The following is a 17138-nucleotide window of genomic DNA, read 5'->3' on the forward strand; positions in this document are numbered from 1 at the left end:
ACAGTGTTACAGGGGTCCAGCACTTGCTCGGACCCCCAGTGACAGCACAGGTGGAAGCAGAAGCCTCGTTTTAGGGGGTCCCCAGTGAACCGTGGGGAAAGGGAAGGGAATGAATGAGGTCCCCTGGCCCTGCAGCAATGCGCTGCCTTCCCCAGGCCAGGCGGTGGGAGCCAGCCAAGCAGGCAGCTCCCCAAGCAGGCCAGCAGTGCACCAGGTCCGGGTTAGAAACGGGCTGGCTTTCCCAGGGAAGGCAGGTGTGGGAGAGGGCTGGGAGCTGGGACTGCCTGTCCAGTCATGGGGGAAGCTGGAGGCAAGAGCCAGCTCTGAGCTCTAACGTGGCTGCAGGGTAGATGGATGCTGCTCCAGGTACACTGCAGCCAGGGGGAAGATAAACAGGGGGATGAAGAAGGAAAAGAGGCAGAAGCAGGAACAAGCCTTCCCTGCTTGGGTAGGTAGCCCAGAACTTCCCATCTCTTCCGCAGCCTGGGCAGGAACAGATTGTTCCCCACAGGCAATGGGAGAGGGGGGACCAACGTGTTCGAAGGCTGCTCCACATGGAAGCCCCACAGCAGGGAAGGAGGCAGCTTGGCAAAGGAGAGCTGGATGTGATCACATTCTATGTGATGTGCCCTACGGAGCACTGGGGCAGTGGCAGGGAGCTGCACAGCCTGAAAGCTGGGATAACAAACAGGCTGTGCCACTGCCTGCCAGAAGCAACACAGGAGGGCTCAGCAGTAACAGGAGCCTGTAGAGTCCCCACTGCTGCTGGTGGCTTCAGGAGAGCCTGGCAGAGATCTGGCCCTGGAAGCCACAGCCTCACCTCTGAGGACAGCAGTGGGATGGGGAGAGCCCCCCAGGGCTTGTGCACACACCAGCACCCCCCAACCACACCGGACACAGAGGTGGGACAGGCCACAGGATGTGCTGGGGGACACACAGCACATCCCCAAACCTCCAACCCAGCACTGCCACTGGCTACAGAGGAGTGAGCCAGATCCAGCTCCAACAGGAACCAAAGCCCAGCAGCTGCCACTGGAGCCATGCAGCCCACCCGTGCCAGGGCCATCAGCAGCCACCACTGGGAAGCGGTCACAGCTCCAGCTGAGGCAGTGGCTGTGCTAAGAATGGGGCTAAGGTGCTGCCTGGATGGACCTCAGCTACAAAACCACATCTGTCAGGGACCACTTTAAGCAGCTCTGCTCTTCCTCCAACCACAGCCACCAGTGCACCCGTGCTCCTGCCCCAGGCGCCACAAGCACGATGGAGGCACACTCTGGACAGTTGCTTTTGTCCAAGGGGTCAGACAGTATCAGGGTCTTCTGCTCATCTCAAAACAACCAACGTGTAAACTGGTTTAAAAGAGGAATTTTTACTATTGCTTTTGCTCTTGCCTGCACCATGTCCCTGCTCTCAGGGACGGACTGGTGGGAAGTCCTGCAGACTGCAAAGGGCCACCCTTAGGTGCAATCTTACACCTAGGTGCTCCCAAAAACCTTGATCCCTACAGACAAGCTCACTGGAGACATGCTGGAAGCTCAGGTTGGACTTGATGATCTTAAAGACCTTTTCCAACCTAGCTGATTCTATGATTCTAACCTGCAACTGCCTGCTCTTCCCACTCTCCTCCCCTGGAAGGCTGCAAGTTGCTGCTTGGCTCTGGGAGCCCAGTTTGTCCAAGCCCCTCCTCTGCCCCTTGCCTCACTACCCCACACACAGCTCCCTGAGCTCTGGGCAAGGGCTGACACTGGTGGTTTGTCCCTTCTGCAGCAACTGCAGCACCAGGACACCAGCCCTCACTAAAGAGATCCCTTGGGCTGCAGTACGCAGTAATTCCCCTTGACCCATCTCATTCCTCTCTGACCTGCTGCTCCCACCACATGCTCTCACAGATAACCTCTGTTTCTTGTGGCTCTGGCTTTCTCTTCCATAGTGGGACTGCACTCGGATCTCTTCCCACATGGCTTGATCCTCAGCTCTCTCCACCCTTTGCTTGCCATTCACACAGAAAATAGGCAATCCATTCACTTTCCAGCTTCCTGCCCAACCTTCTTCCAGCTCCCCCATCTCCAAACACTGGGAATCCAGCAGCTTTAGAGCACAGAGGCAATATATGTTACATTTGAAAGAAAAGGAAAAAGATCTACCTTTAACTGAACCAAAAAGATCCTTCTGCACATATCTGACCTACCTCTAAAAACTTCTTCTAGGAACCAAGCAGCTCTTTCTCTGGTTGTGCTACTCAAAACCACCTTGCCTTGCCTACAAGGCAATTGTACCACAGAGTATCCCTCAGGTGGAGTAAAGAGGATCTGACAGCCACTATCTGGTCAGAGGGACCTGCAAGCAGTGAGCTGGTGCCATTCAGCAGTGCCAGCAGGAGTCCTGAAGTCCCATAGATACCTGGGAGTGCACGGGGAGCCTGGGGTAGCATGCTGCTGCGTACAGGTGGACAGTGTTACTCTGAGTATTTATTGCACTGCTTCAAAGAGGTGGAGGAGGAACAGGAGAAAGAGAAAGCGCAAGTCATCGTTTCACTTTAGCATCTTCTTTGATCTTCCAGACCATTAGCTCCATGCAAGCTCTGGCATCCTCACTGGAGTCATGCCCTTCCACTGCGGAGAGAATGACAAGGATGGCAGTTACCCCCACAGCCCTGCAGCCTCTCTGCTGCACAGGGGCTGCTGACAGCACAGAGCAAGGCTTCCTGAGACAACGTCCTGCCTCACACTCCTGCCCTCTGCCCCAGCAGCCACAGGGGCATCTGTGATCATGATGAACAACAGTGATGGGTTTCCACTAAACGTGCTTTGCTGGACTTCAGCTTGACACCATTCCCTTGTTTAAATCAAGGGCTGAAGTGCTGTTAGTCTGTAGGACCTCAGGCTATGGAGGTCAGAGAGGCCTCAATTTACTCAGCAGTATGTTCCCAATGTGCTCAAGGAAGACTACAAGGAACATGCCATGCTTCAAACAGGAAGGTCAATCTCAGTTTGCCAGAGGGAAGGGAGGGCATGACACAGCCTTGTCAGAGCTAATTCTGGCCTTCTCACACCACTTCTTTGGTCCCTGCTTAGCACAGAGAGGGAAGAAGCAAGTGCTGCTGGCCCTCAGAGCAGGGTTCAAACAAACTGTGGTAGAGACTTTGTACGCCAGCCATTCACAGCTACTGCCAAATACTGTGTGGGGCAAACCAAAGATTAGGAGCAAGAGGATGGGGCTTGGGGAGAGCAGAGAAGGGCAGGTCTAAGGAGCCCACATCCAGGTGGGATGGGACACGAGACCCTCCCCACTCTGAGCTCCTCCTTGTTCTCACCATTGTCCTGGATGATGCGCTTGAGGTAGTCTGCCATCAGTGTCCGGAGAGCCCGTTTGTAAGGCAAACCCAGGCGGTGGGGAAAGACGATGGCCGTATCCACCACTGTGCCATGGATAAGCTGGAGGGAGGGAGCAGGAAAGAAACATGCTTATTTTCCCTCTCCCACAAGGATGGACACTCCTTAGGATTAACCATGCTAAAGCAATCCTCCTTCCGGTCAGGCTCTCGGGCTCTGTGTAATGCTGTCACCAAGCTCCAGCCCAACCAGTCTTGCAAGAGGCTCTGGGTGAATCAAAGATGACTCCCCCTTGAAGGATGCATGCACACAGGCTTCCCAGTGCTCTGCCAGCCAACATACCTGCCCTCAGAGCCCTGCCTAAGTGCACCTTCACAGCAGCAGATATTCAGGGCTGCTACAGTTTGTATAACTCAAACAGGCCAGGCCAATTCCTAATCCCCTGGCCTGAAGAAGCTGGTTTTAGCTCTGAGTGTCTTTTACAATGAAAAACCAAGCCAAGGAACCAACTGACCCCATAAAGCCTGTGACAGCCTTTCAGCTGTTTCTCAAGATGTGGACAACTGTAGGAAGGATATGCAAGTCAAAACCCACTGCACATCACACTGCTTCTACAGAAAAGGCCTAACCTTAAAGGTGCAAACTGACCTGAAAACCTCCAGTTCGTCATCAATGAGTCAACAGGAAGTTTTTAACCAGTGCCAGTTAAGCAAGGATGAAATGAGACACAGAGATATTGTACTTCTGGGCATAAGGAACTACACAGTGTGTGGGAGGGAGGCCTGGGCTGGTCCTGCAGCTGGGTCAAAGTGCCTGGGCACATAGGAGAGGCAAGAGGTTTGCCATCCTCTAGGTATGAAGTGTCATCATGGTGGAGGAAGATGCTGAACCGGTCCACACGCTACCTACCCTTCACCAAGGGGCCCTGTGGAGGGCCAAAAGGCCACATTTGACAGAGTCTATAAACACAGAGTAAGATGGCTCCTTTAAATACTAATTTCATACTCTCAGGCTAAAATTAGGTTAATCCTCTGTTGGCACAAGTTCAACGAGAGCTAAAGGAATGTGGATGAATGTAGTCCCACTTCTCAAGTACAGGAGTAAAACACAGAGATAGGCCTGTGTGCCTGACCAAAAGACAGCTCTGCCCAGCTCAACACAGGATGACTCAGACAGGACCCTGATAATCCAGTCTCCTCCTCTGCCTTGACTCTTCTTATGCACCAGCTCATGTTGCGGGACAATCCATATCTTGGTCATTAATAGTTTCACAGTGCAACTCTGTCATGCCTGAGAACAGCTGGAGTTTAACAGCAGCAACCTGCTACACCCTTTGGAGTACAGAACTGCCAACGTTAAGGATAACCCCTCCTTGACTGCAGTCAAGTTTGGCACCCACCCAGGCCCAACCATAATTACTTATGGAGATCAGGAGGACTGGGGAAATCGGATAATATAGCTTTAAATCAAAACAGGAATGCTATCACCATTTGGAGCTTGCCATGGCCATTAACGAGATGTCGACTTTACTGCCACGGCCCTCAGACATTACAACTTGACATGCCACTGCCTGTCACACTGCTTTATTGCTCCTGGGCTCGTTCTCTTGGCAGTGTCTGCACTGCTAAGAGAGAATCATGCCTCTAAGAGGCCAACACAGTCATCTTGTGCTGTTAAAACTGTAAATAATTTTTTGATGATGATGAATGCTCTGAGAGGCTGGGATAAAGGGTGCCACGGAGAGGTAAAGCACTTTGCAGGCATTAAAACCTCCTGCTTCCAAACCACTGCCACGAGTTGGCAGCCACAGCTTCTTCAACAAAGCAGCTGCACGATGAAGAGTGGCTGGAGGAAGCTCTGGCTTGTAAGCACAGACTAAAGACTCAGCTCCTTCCTGCTGCACGTTTTCTTGGTGCCCCTGGCCAAGCTCCTGGGGATCTGGGTTCAGAGTGCAAGGGGAGAGGACAGACCTCCCTTGCAGGACAGCAGATATGGCTGAGGGATGCAGGTCAGACTGACATGGGCCAGGCAGGAAACAAGACAGACGAGAGGTCAAAATAGCCGGATCTAAGTAACATCATAAATCACAGCAAACCAGGCAGAGAACTTCACTCAGAGAAAACAGACATTTCAACATCAGGAGAGAAACTGTGATGATTATCTCCAGTGGCAGAGGAAAAAAAGAGGCTTGGCCTGTTTCTAAAAGTTACTGTGGGCATCCAGAGGTCACAGGGGACTCCAGAGCCAGGAGTCACATCTTCAAGCCAGGGTCACTGTCAAAGGATGCTGACACCATCAAAGGATTCTTGACTGTATGGCAAGGGTGAAAGGCAAATGATTCAGGATCAGTCCTTCCAACCTGCTCTTGTTCACCCTCATATGACCTACTCCCTTGCTTTTCCACCACAAACAGCTTCACACTGGCTCAGAGACAAGACAGATCTATTGTGTCCTCCTGGCTACTGGCAATAAACAGCTCCTAAGTTTAAAGGAGTCACCTAACACACACCAGGGTGGGAAGGAAGTAGAGGGAGGCATAAATGCAAGACATGCAAATTACCTTTAGTGCAAATAAGTCACTTTCCAAGCTGTGCCCTATCAAAATGGTATCTGCACTGAACATGTTCAGTAGGACGGCTTGGACATCCCGCAGGGTGATGCTAGTGTTCGCCAGGTCCTCCTCTGTCACACCTGAGAATCTGCAGAGTGAGAGCAGAAGGAAGGGCTCCCTTCACTAAAAGAACACCTCAGGGCCAAGGTGTCCCAGCCATTAGGAAGCGATGGTCAGTGGAGTTTCAACAAGTGCTCCCAGCCATTCCCCCTAAGTTCCTGATTCCGAGCACAGACCTGGGACCCAAGGAATACTGTCCTTACCTGGTGTTGTAGTCCACCACCTTGGTGTCTGGCTTGACAAAGGTGTCATATACCACTTTCAGGTCAGAGTTGATCACCGTTACCCTCGTCAGCTCCAGTCCTTGCTTAGTGTAGCACTGCAAGCAACAGAGCAGACATGAAGATAAGTGGTATCAATGGAGCCATTCCCTGGAGGACTGTGGAGTACTCCCAGAATGCAGCACATCCAGTGTAGCCAGGCCAGGCAGCAAACACTGCCTAGTACCAGCCAGCTAGCTAGAGCTTCTCAAGGGTGCTTGCAGCCCCCCCAGGTGAAACACACATTGCTAACAGTCATTAATAAGAGCCAATTTAAATGCACAGGACCACTATGATTTACAGCACACAGCCGAAAGCAAAGAAGATGGTAAGAAAAAAGAGCTTTCCTTCAGCCACTTGTACCATACCCTCAGCCTTCCCCAAAAACGGAATTCCTATCATCAGGAACTCACCATTTCACAGTCTAATGCGTAGATTCCAGGGTAGCCATCAGTGGTAGGCAGCTTCTCAAAAGTCTTCACAAAGCCATCGAGGCTCTCCTTCCTCCCATCATGGACGTGTTGCTGAAAGACAACAAAAAAAGGGGTGCAATGGACAACTGTTGATGGTAGGAACAAGAATCCAAAAAGTCCACTCCAAGAGAACCTCCCACTCAAAGTCCACTCAAACAGGAATATTTCTGTTATCAGTTCTACAGGTTAATAGGGAGGAAGTTCTCTGCCAGTCAGAGAAGTTCACCACAACAGCAAACACAGCCATGTGCAACCCTGATTCCAAAAGCCACACCAGGGCTACTGGCATCATGCTGAGTAGGAGCAAGACATCACTCATCTAGGGCCTTTCAACTTTCAACTCAGAACGAAATTCCCCAGGAAGGGTCACACTGAGCCTTGCACTGATCTAACTCCAGTTGCTGGGTTCCTGGTTTAGCCTGAGGCTGAGACATGCCCAGGTGCAGGATTCTAATCCCAGACATCCTCATTCAAGCATTAGCACTGGATGTATCACAGCCCGTAGAGAGCACACACCTATGTGTGTGTACAAATAAATACCACTGTATTCCAAAACCAGACAGTTCACAGACAAACAGCAGCTACTGCCTACCAGCACTTGAGGCAACAGAGAGTACCTCCAACCACCCTTCATTATCCCCACCTAAAGCTCTAGGATCTAAGATCCAGCACTGAAGAGCATCCCTGAGCCAGCAGGAAAACTCAGGAAGTGATTTCATGAGTACCTTAAGCCAATGCAACACTAAGCCACTGCTGCAACAGTGCAACTCCCACTCTCCTCTGCGGGCATAGATCCACCCTACCTGGTCAGCCTGAAAGCCTTCCTGGCTTAAGCTTTAAACTGTAGGATTGCAGTGATTCGGTTACTTGCCCCACGGCACCAGGGGAAGCAGGAAGAGGTAATGGAGGGCAAGGCAGAGGCTGTGACTGCCCTTTTGCCCACTAACATGGTTAAACTGCAGCACCACACCCAGAGCTGTCTCTCCCTTGCTCCCCAGTGGGTGTTTTGTTCTGTTTAAGTTTTGTCTACCCTTAAATCTCAATGTATTCGCACCCAGCAGCCTGTGTACAGCCTCCTTCATCGTGCTTCTCACAGATCTCACCCTACAAGGAGTCAAACTGTACTTGTCTGTCTCAGGACAGAAAGACTGGAGAGATGAGGAACTGAGGCACTTGTAAAGCTGAAACCTGTAATGAGATGGAGAACATTTGCATATATTCCTGCACAAGTTTTCACTGCAGGTGGAGCCACAGTGCAGAGAATTGCATCATTTGACATTAACAAGGCAGCTGGGACAACACCAAATCCAATCTGTCCCTTTATCCAAAGTTCAAAGGCCTCATGGTTAGCTGCTTCCCAGGAGCAAGAGGCCATACTTGCCCATGAATATCTGCTTACAGAAATTGCAGATTACCAGGCCAACAGACAGCAAATGTTTCTCTCCCTTGCAGCTCAAGCCCCTCTCTCCCTCTGTCATACAATATAACTGGGCAGTAAAGGGAAGGAAAAAGGTGATTTTCTGCACTAGTTGATCACAGAACCATGGAATGGTTTGGGCTGGAAGGGACCTTAAAGCTCATCCAGTTCCACCCCCCTTCCACTGGCAGGGACCCCTTCCACAAGAGCAGCTTGCTCCAAGCCCCTGTGTCCAACCTGGCCTTGAACACTTCTGCAGATATTCTCAGCTGTCCAATTCTTCCTTGCTGAGAGAAGGGCAGAGAAGTTGCTTCTGTTTTTCTGACCAAAGAAGCAGACTCAGTTATCACAAAGAACATCACCTTCAGACCCACCTGCTCCTGCGGAGCAGTAGACACGAGCACAGCTCCATCCTGCCATCTCCTGCCATACTGATTAACTGCAGCCTAATCCAGACCGGCCCATCTCCAATGTATTTGGAAGAAGACACGGATTTGCTTTTCTAACCAGCTACAGATCTCCTTACTTAGAACAGCTTCTTATTACAAATATTTACCCTTTTCAATGCCCTTTAAAGCTGGAAGATACCCTGCTCCCCAGTATCTCATTGTATACCCTCATCCTGAGCAGGCTATAGACTCCAAGCTTAAATCTACCAAAGGATCCTGTGAAATTCACTCATTTGGATGGGAAAACCAAGGAAGCCAGAAGAACATAGAGATGTGCAGCAGCACAACGAGGAGGCAGATGTGAAAGGATGCCTGAGCCCCGGAGCACTGGTACCATGCTTCATTGAGTAGGAGCCTATTAGAGACATTGTGTGTTTTTTAAAAGGCCATGAATGTTTATGGTCTACAACAGCCATGCAAAAACATGCAGAGCAGTCATATTTTTATAGCCCTATCAATTCTCCCAACTTCCCTGCTGGATGGTTTTTTGGAACACAGATCAGCTTGCCTGATCCTACCCATGCTTCACTTCAGACTGTGCAGGGCAGGTTTTTATAGTGCCCATACAGACAACTCTTCCTATTTAAGAAACCTTGAATTTTGCCCCAGAATTCACTTCCCAGCTCTAGCTTTTGGCCAGAACAAGGACACACACCTCTCTAGAACCTACAGCCAGCCTTGCTGGCCCTGTATCACTTGAGGTCTTTAAAACAGTGGGGCAAGAAGATGCTTTATACATGTGGAACCTCTTCCACTGGATATGACCCTGTTCAGCTACACCAAAGGGCCAAAACTCTACCCCCAAGCAGGTTTCTCATTCTGCTTTGTAGTGCTAGGATCCCTTCCCCCTCTTGTTCCTCAAAGAGGTGTAATATTTATGAGTTACAATAAGATCCTTAGGAAGGTTCCTCCCCTTAAGACAACAAAGGGCATGTAGTAAATAGAAAACTATGAGAAGATCTGGCCTGCAGCAGAAAGTTACTCAGCATGGGCTTCTGGGAAAGATAAAAATGGGAGAAAGGTTTTGGCACACTGTTATCAAGGCCCCAGGACTGCTCCTTGCAAGGAAATCTTTAATTTCTCATTTATTCAATGTTTCCTTAAAGAAGTCTGTATTTGAGCTTTTGCTGGGCAGCTTAATCCATTGACATTTGCTTAGAGCAAATGAAACCACCTCACTCCAGACAGCTCAGTCTCCTCCCTCCTGCCAAACATTGAATTCTCCTACCTTTGCATAGCAAAAGATATTTAAGAAGTACTTGGTTTCCCTTCAGGGAAGCCACCGTTCTTCTAGAGGCACAAGCAACAATCACAAAGCCATCAGCACTGTAAGCAGAGGACAAATGTCACTGAGAACAAAAAGGTGCTGCTCAATAACTTACTTTAGCAACCTGGCAGCCCGGTGAACCCACAGCTCCTGAGCAGCAGCTGTAATGAGTTTCCCATCCGCCTGGCACTGAAAGAGCAAGAGATAAGAGTCAAAGAGGAGAGTCCTGTTAAACAAGAGATCTAACCTTTAGCTCTCACATGAAGAGATACCCGGGATGAGCACAGCAATAATAATGTGTGAAACAAAGGGGGGAAATAAGTATGGATTTACACATAGGAAACTAAAGAGCTTAAGTTTCCCATATTCAGGAAGATAAACTCTAGAAGTCTGGATGGAAAACCACAGCAGAGCTCAAACCAGGTTAGTGCCTGGCTGTAAATGACCAGTAAACTCTCCTGGGCAGTGACAGACACCTAGTGCTCCCCAGCCAGCCTCCTAAAAAGGCTGACTCTTTTCAAAAGGCACAGGAAGGTTTGCTCTTTCTTTTACTCTTTTTAACCAGAAAGACGAACAACCTCTGCTCCAGCCCCAGGGGTACATTTCCAGGAGGGTACCACTACATCCCAGCAGCTCTTTGCAAGGCTATTTCAGCAGCGGCAGAGCCACCCAGTGACAAAACTCGGAACTGTCACCACCTGCCAGCGTGACAAGCCACAAAGTACTCCAAAGCAACTCAGCTCCGAGGCAGGATGTGCTCGAGGAAGACTGTTCGGGGCTGGAGCACAGCTAGCATGTAACTAAGCCCTCTCTGAAGGGCTTTGCTATACCTCTCTGCTTGCGTAGCCTTCCCCAGTGATGGACACACTCTTCTTTGCGAATGCAGGTTCCAGATGCTGAGACCATGTACTCGGTGCCACAGCGACAACATATCCTGCAGGAGGCTTTAAGAGAAGAGAGAAGCAAGAGTCAGGTCACTAGAAATCCTTCACCTGTTTAACTTGCCCAAAGCAGAAGTAAATTGGAATCACTGAAGCCCCAAATACTGGTGAAACAACTCTGCTTGTTAAAAAGGATTCCAAATGTTGTTCCCAACTCCCACAAAGACACAGCAATCCCCCTAAAACTGCAGTCCTGTAGCATTTGCCCTCCCAAATGCTTCTCACAGACCCCCTGCAGTTTTTGGTGTGTAACATCAGCTTCAACACAGTTCACATCAGCATTTGCTGCATTATTTCTCCATCCACAGCAAATTGCGTTGTACTCCAATACAGTTATTTTAAGAAACAGGATAAATAAGTCATTCTTTGGACATGGGAGCTAATGAAGCCTGGTTTCCAGGGGATCTGTGCCTTGTCACTTCCAAATGGCATCCTAGTTCTTCCTGCGAACAGCTTTTCTGTAAGGATTCTCCAGCATCTAAACCCAGGAATGCCTGTTCCACCAAGGGGGCAGTTACAGACTTCTCCCTCCTGTCATCTGTGCTTCTACTGCCCACAATTCAAACATGAAAGATACAAAAAGCCACAGAAAAAGGGTTGACTGATTTCTGCAATTCCCTGAGTGTGGGCATTTAAGCTGCTAACACATTCCCAGCTCTCCATAACACAGGTCTAACCCATTTTTGTCCACTGACCATGGCCAGAGCATTAACAGACCAGCAGTAGTTACTAAGGACAAATTCAAAGATCCTGCAACATCTGCAGGACACTACAAAAACAGAACCAGGAATATAAACTCGGAAGCCTCTGAAGGAGCTGGCTGGTTCACTGGAGAAATGGGCTCTGACAAATACAGTACTCGACAGTGTTAATGCAAGAGAGCTTTCATACAGGTTGCTTCAGCAACCACAGGACAAATGTAGACCCAAGGTGTTAATATGGATGAGCACTTAACACACTTCAGCAAGGTCTCTCCAAAGAGATGCTCAGAGGAATGTGGCAATGCACATCAAAATACAGCCCTAGTATGTGTTTTACCCCTACTGCACCACAGCCTGCTCCAATCAGTCTGAGAAGCATAAATCCTGCTACAGGAGTTCAGAAAGTTCAGACAGAGGAAGACCCTTTCCTATCCTGAGGAAACGTGGGGGGATCATTTTGTCCTGTTGCAAAAAGGGCTTTTGGGAACTACTTGGCCCAGTGCTACCATGAGGTCAAGCAGAAACCTATGCAAGCCAAACCAGCGAGACATGATGCACAACCAGCTTGGCCCACATCCCACTCTATCATTGTGCATAGAGACACACAAAAAACCTTCCCCTGCAAGAGGGGAGCACTGAGCAGGAGCCTCTCTCCAACCACTTCCATAGCAAAAACAGCAGGCAGCCTCCAAGATAGTGCAATGAAGGCAGCTTGTCCAGGGAGGCAACCTGGCCAATTTATGTTCTTTGGCAGCAACCAGAAACCTCCCTCAGTCTCACAGCCCCACGGGCCACAAACCATAAACCCTGTGTCAGAAATCATATCCTTGTGACAGGCGAGCTGAAGAAACTCATCCTCCAGAAACACAGCAGACTCCTGCAGCCACACTCTGCCATGGGCTGGCCTACAGAGACAGAGGTCACAGCCAATGGAGCAAATGAGGACCATGAACATGCTTATGCAAAAAGAGCACTTGCAAGCAGGACAGGCATCTCCGGTTGTGATGTATCTATCAAACCTGGCAGAATGAAAGAGCCAGCAGAGCTTACAGTCAGTTGTTTTCTTCTCCTCTGCAGTGAAGAGGACAGCACGGCCGGGCTTCTCTGGGTGAGGCATTGGGTAACCATTTTCCTTTAGCTGCTCTTCACTCATGAGATACTCCTTCAGTCGCCGGTACAAGGCAGCCCCTGCACACAAAGACAACGCTGAAGACACATCACTTAAGTAAGGGCTGTTTCTCTTCCTGGTGTTTGCTCTATCAAGCCTCCTGGCAGGGGCTCCCACTATTTTGAACTTGCTTCCTCAGCCTTTGTTCAGGATTGACAGGGAAATAGGTGTCAGGGCAGCATTTTTTAAGACCTGGTTACTGGTGCACAAGCTGATCTTTAACCCCTCCAACTCCTAGCGTTACATCTGAAAAACACAGCTGAAACCAAACTTCTCCAAGGGGCTTTTTTGTTACCAATGTGAGACTTTTCCATTTTACTGTTTTAAATGCTTTAACTGATAATATGGAACAGAGCCCAAAGAATCCCCCATCAAAAGCCACCCACAGCTAGTTAAAAACTTCATTATCAGCAGTTTTCTTCCTGTTGTTGAATTCAGGCTGCTCATTTCATTTCACTGAACAATTATAACATCTTGCCCTCTGCTCAATATCTGTTCTTTGGCTGCTATGTTAAACCCTTCCAATATTGCTGTGCACTCTTTGATGTTGCTTAGCTGAGCTATACAGGCCCTTTTAAGCTTTCTCCATGTCAATTCCTTCTGCTCCATGGCCTGCCTGCCTCTTCTCTGATCTCCTCAACTAGTTGCCTGCATCTCTTGGCAACCAAAATACCCATAACTGATTTGAACCAACATGAATAATGCTTGTGGCACAACCCTTTGGCTACAATACGACCTTACTATGACATTCATAAAAGTGAAACTGAGCCCTGAAGAGCTAGAGGAGGTATTTGAAGGTTTGGCTTTTAATCTGACAGGCACATTGTGAAGAACTGCTTTAGGGCAAGAAAGTTCAAGTAAAATCCAGACAGGAATAAGAGCCCAGGTCAGTAATACCCAAAACACATGACGCAGCTCTGAGCAGTTACTGATGTTACATCAAAGCCATGCGGGCTACATCAGTGAACTTGCAGCCTGAAGCGGGGAAACAAGAAGGTGCTGATCAGTGGTGTGACATTCACTGACACTGCAGCACTGCACAACAATCAGGTAATGCCCCTAACACTGGCCTGCAGATAAATCATAGAGTAACGGAATGGTTTGGGTTGTAATGGAGCTTAAAGTTCATCCAGTCCCAACCCCTGCCACGGGCAGGGACCCCTTCCACTGGAGCAGCTTGCTCCAAGTCCCTGTGTCCAACCTGGCCTTGAGCACTGCCAGGGATGGGGCAGCCACAGCTTCTCTGGGCACCCTGTGCCAGTGCCTCAGCACCCTCACAGGGAAGAGCTTCTGCCTACGAGCTCATCTCAGTCTCCCCTCTGGCAGGTTAAAGCCATTCCCCCTTGTCCTGTCCCTACAGGCCCTTGGCAAAAGTCACAGCACTTCACGCATCAGCCAGATCCTGCTCTCCCCAGTCACAGCATTACACCTCCAGCTGTAATTTACAGGTTGCAGCCTCACAGGAGCAGGGTCTTACCTGTTAAATCCTCTGCTCTCAAGCTCCCTGACCGGTTTAGAGTAAAGCTTGTCTTAGCAGCAAGCTTCCCTCCCAGCACAGCTTCATGGGACACCACTTTCTTGTTACTTGTCTCTGTAGTGAGAAGAGGGAAGCAGCAAAAGAGGACAGAGATCAGATAACCAGCTAAGTGACTTCAGTCCTAGAGTTTGGGGCGCTACACATCAGTAAAAGGAGGTCTGCAATTATCCTCTGCAACTCTTGCTCTGCTCCAGTAACCGGCATGTGTGAGGTGGTGGCCTAGCATTTTCATTCCAGCACGATGGGGAGCTTTCTCTTTGCACTGTCAGCTCATAGCAACTTCTTTTTAAGGGCAGCAAGGCCATTTTTACAGTTCTCCTTGGAAACTCTGGTAGCTCTACCTGCTTACTCTGCATAGAAGGCATCCTACTGATGGAAGGCAAGAGAGGACTGTGCACAGAAGCAACTCGACCTGATCATGTGCTGCCTGGTGGCATCAGCCACCTGCAGAGAGAAGCTTTGTTGTCAGGTCCCTGCAGACCAGACTCCCATGCTGAATCTTTCAACTTCTTTCAGAGAAGAGCTTCAGAGCTCTAGAATATACTCAGCACTTCAGATAATGGCAGAGAGGTGCTTTTTACTAATCATTAACTGGCAGGCCTCTCCTAAAGGCCAGCCTCCCAAGTTCAGCCGCTCTGACTAATGGCCATGAAGGTAATGAAGACAGAGGGGAGAAAAGGGAAGAGACCAGGGGGAAAAAAAAATTCACAAGAACAGCACAAATTGATTGTTTAATGTACCCTCTCGAGAGCCAATAATGAAATGTCTTAACCCTCTTGGTTTCTCTCTTGAAGCTTAATGTGTGTAACAGATTTCTGCGGTGATGGACGAGTCTATCACTTTGAAGGCATCATGTGAAAGTTACTCCATTAGTGGGGCTTTTCATTTTAAAGAACTTCTGCTAAAAAAAAAAATAATCCATGTGGCATTATCTCCATTTAGGTTCAGAGAGCCAACAAAGCATTGTAGGACTTGCCTCTTGAAGGCCCATTAAAGCTTTGCCAGGCTATAAAAAGCTAACTGCAGTTGTTTGCCTTTCAGCATAATGCTTCTGAGAAATGGGTCTGCCTTTTCAACAAGTTTCTCTCGGTGGCTTCTAATCCAAGCAGGGCTCTGATCAGTAAACCACAAATGTGGTACGTACTGTTTGTACTGCTGGGGGAATTGGGCACCAGGCTCCGGAGCTTCTTTAAGGTGTTCACTGCCACATTCAGGTAGATGTTGCGGCTGGTGCTACGTTCATAAGCCACCTTCTCTTCTGACAGGGCCTGCAAACAGTGCAATTCATTATTACACCCTCCCTTCCCATTGCTGCTGCTGGAGAACAAAAATGTTTGGCTCTTAAAATACAGAGTCCAAGGATGATTCTGGGGCTCGCTTAGGTGACTAAGAGGAAAAAAATAACTGTATTTTAAGCAAAGTGCTAGAAGCAGCATTTTCATGTGAAACCATCCCTGACAGATTAACAAAGCAGCCGTGGAAGTGCCAGGGAAAGGCCGTTTTCTCCACTTCGGTGGCAATGCAAAATCGTAACTGGCAAGAAAGGAAGTCTGACAAATAGTCACTCCTTGGATGCAATAGGAACATTCCCCTTAGAGAGCTGTGAAGGTGAAATCCCACAAAAGAAACCCTCGTGGCATCTGCTTTGGTTACAAAACACAGCATATCATGTCCCATATTTACCCAACTAACATTAACAGCCAAAGTTTTCCAATAAAACAGATCACTTTCTCTACTCTGCTATTCTCTACTATTAGAAGGCTCCTTAAAAGCCTCATTGAAAGCTTTCACAAGCAGCAAGTTTTACCAATTACATCTATCTCACTTATCAGTGCTGAACACTCAGATTCCACGAGGTGTCTGCTGCTGTACCAGACCTAAAGGCCTTTCTGTCCAGCTTGACCATAACACACGTTCCCCTACTAAACAGACTGTGAATGCCTTCTGAATGAAAGATGGGATTTCCTACTGGAACCCCTCCTGGAACTGCACTTCCTGGGATCCACTCTGGAATTATTTAATGCCAGTCTCCTCCACAGAACTGTATGTGGATAGCAGTTCTGTTGTGGGTTTGCTGCAATTTAGAAGGTCTTAGCCAAGGCAGAGGAGGTTATTCACTGCTGTGGACTTGATTCATAAGCTGCAAGCATTTGTACAGACCTTGTCAAATGCTTCCTGGGAGGAGGAGCAGAATTTCAGGCACTCATCAATGAAGAGATTCAGGTATCTTTGACGAATGTTTGTTGGGACTTTAGCACCAAATTCTGTGGGAATAACAGGCCTCTGTAAGCTGGTGCTCTAGAGATGAGACAGGGAGAGAGAAAGAGGCTATTCAGGGCTTAAGAAGTACGTTGCTTTGAGATTGTCACATTTCCTGATCTGTTATTAATAGTGGCACAATTTCCTTTTTGAAAAGCTGCCCAAAGCTAAACATAACATGCATCATTTTTGGTCCTAGAAACGGCACTTGAAGCTTTTGTGCCACCTTCAGTATTTGAACTACCTCAGAAAACAACCATGTTTCATTACACAACTCATCCAGCAGCCAAAGACTCCCAGTGGCGTTAGTCACAGTACTACATTTACACACGCAAGCATTCCAGACCACAAGAATGCTGACGTTTGAATTAGCAGGCTCAAGATTAGGATGGTACCAAGCACCACGCTTTGCAGACATGAACACACAACAGTTATGTGCACAACAGACATGATATTCTTTTTGGTGCTCTGGCTGTGAAAAGAGAATGGGAGAACCACTCCTGCCAAGCTGGCAGCCAATTAAATCATCACACATTCTGTAGGATTCCTGTAACTTTACTGCAGTGGGGTTTTCTTCTTTTGTTAATGCAAATCATAATGCTCCTGAAAAGATTCCCCCTTTATATTGAATGACATGTTTTTCAGGCACAAAACCAGCACACT

General features: G+C 48.6%; 1 protein-coding gene across 4 annotated transcripts in view; it reads right to left on the reverse strand.

The window, feature by feature from the left end:
• Positions 1-2448: 2448 nt before the first annotated feature.
• REXO1 (RNA exonuclease 1 homolog) overlaps positions 2449-17138 on the reverse strand; it is a 38935-nt gene continuing 24245 nt past the window's right edge. For all 4 annotated transcript variants that reach the window (XM_061466732.1, XM_061466733.1, XM_061466734.1 and 1 more), the window contains exons 6-16: positions 16377-16514; positions 15361-15484; positions 14157-14270; positions 12562-12699; positions 10700-10813; positions 9985-10058; positions 6677-6787; positions 6207-6322; positions 5893-6031; positions 3314-3434; positions 2449-2612 (exon numbers count right to left, since the gene is read on the reverse strand). In XM_061466732.1, the coding sequence (XP_061322716.1) occupies positions 2524-2612; positions 3314-3434; positions 5893-6031; positions 6207-6322; positions 6677-6787; positions 9985-10058; positions 10700-10813; positions 12562-12699; positions 14157-14270; positions 15361-15484; positions 16377-16514 (1278 nt within the window). In that variant the 3' untranslated portion in view covers positions 2449-2523. The remainder of the gene's footprint in view (positions 2613-3313; positions 3435-5892; positions 6032-6206; positions 6323-6676; positions 6788-9984; positions 10059-10699; positions 10814-12561; positions 12700-14156; positions 14271-15360; positions 15485-16376; positions 16515-17138) is intronic.

Source organism: Pezoporus flaviventris, unplaced genomic scaffold (genome assembly GCF_033815535.1).
Source record: "Pezoporus flaviventris isolate CSIRO_AGI_PZ_B2104156 unplaced genomic scaffold, CSIRO_AGI_Pfla_v1 ptg000043l, whole genome shotgun sequence".
Lineage (NCBI taxonomy): Eukaryota > Metazoa > Chordata > Aves > Psittaciformes > Psittacidae > Pezoporus > Pezoporus flaviventris.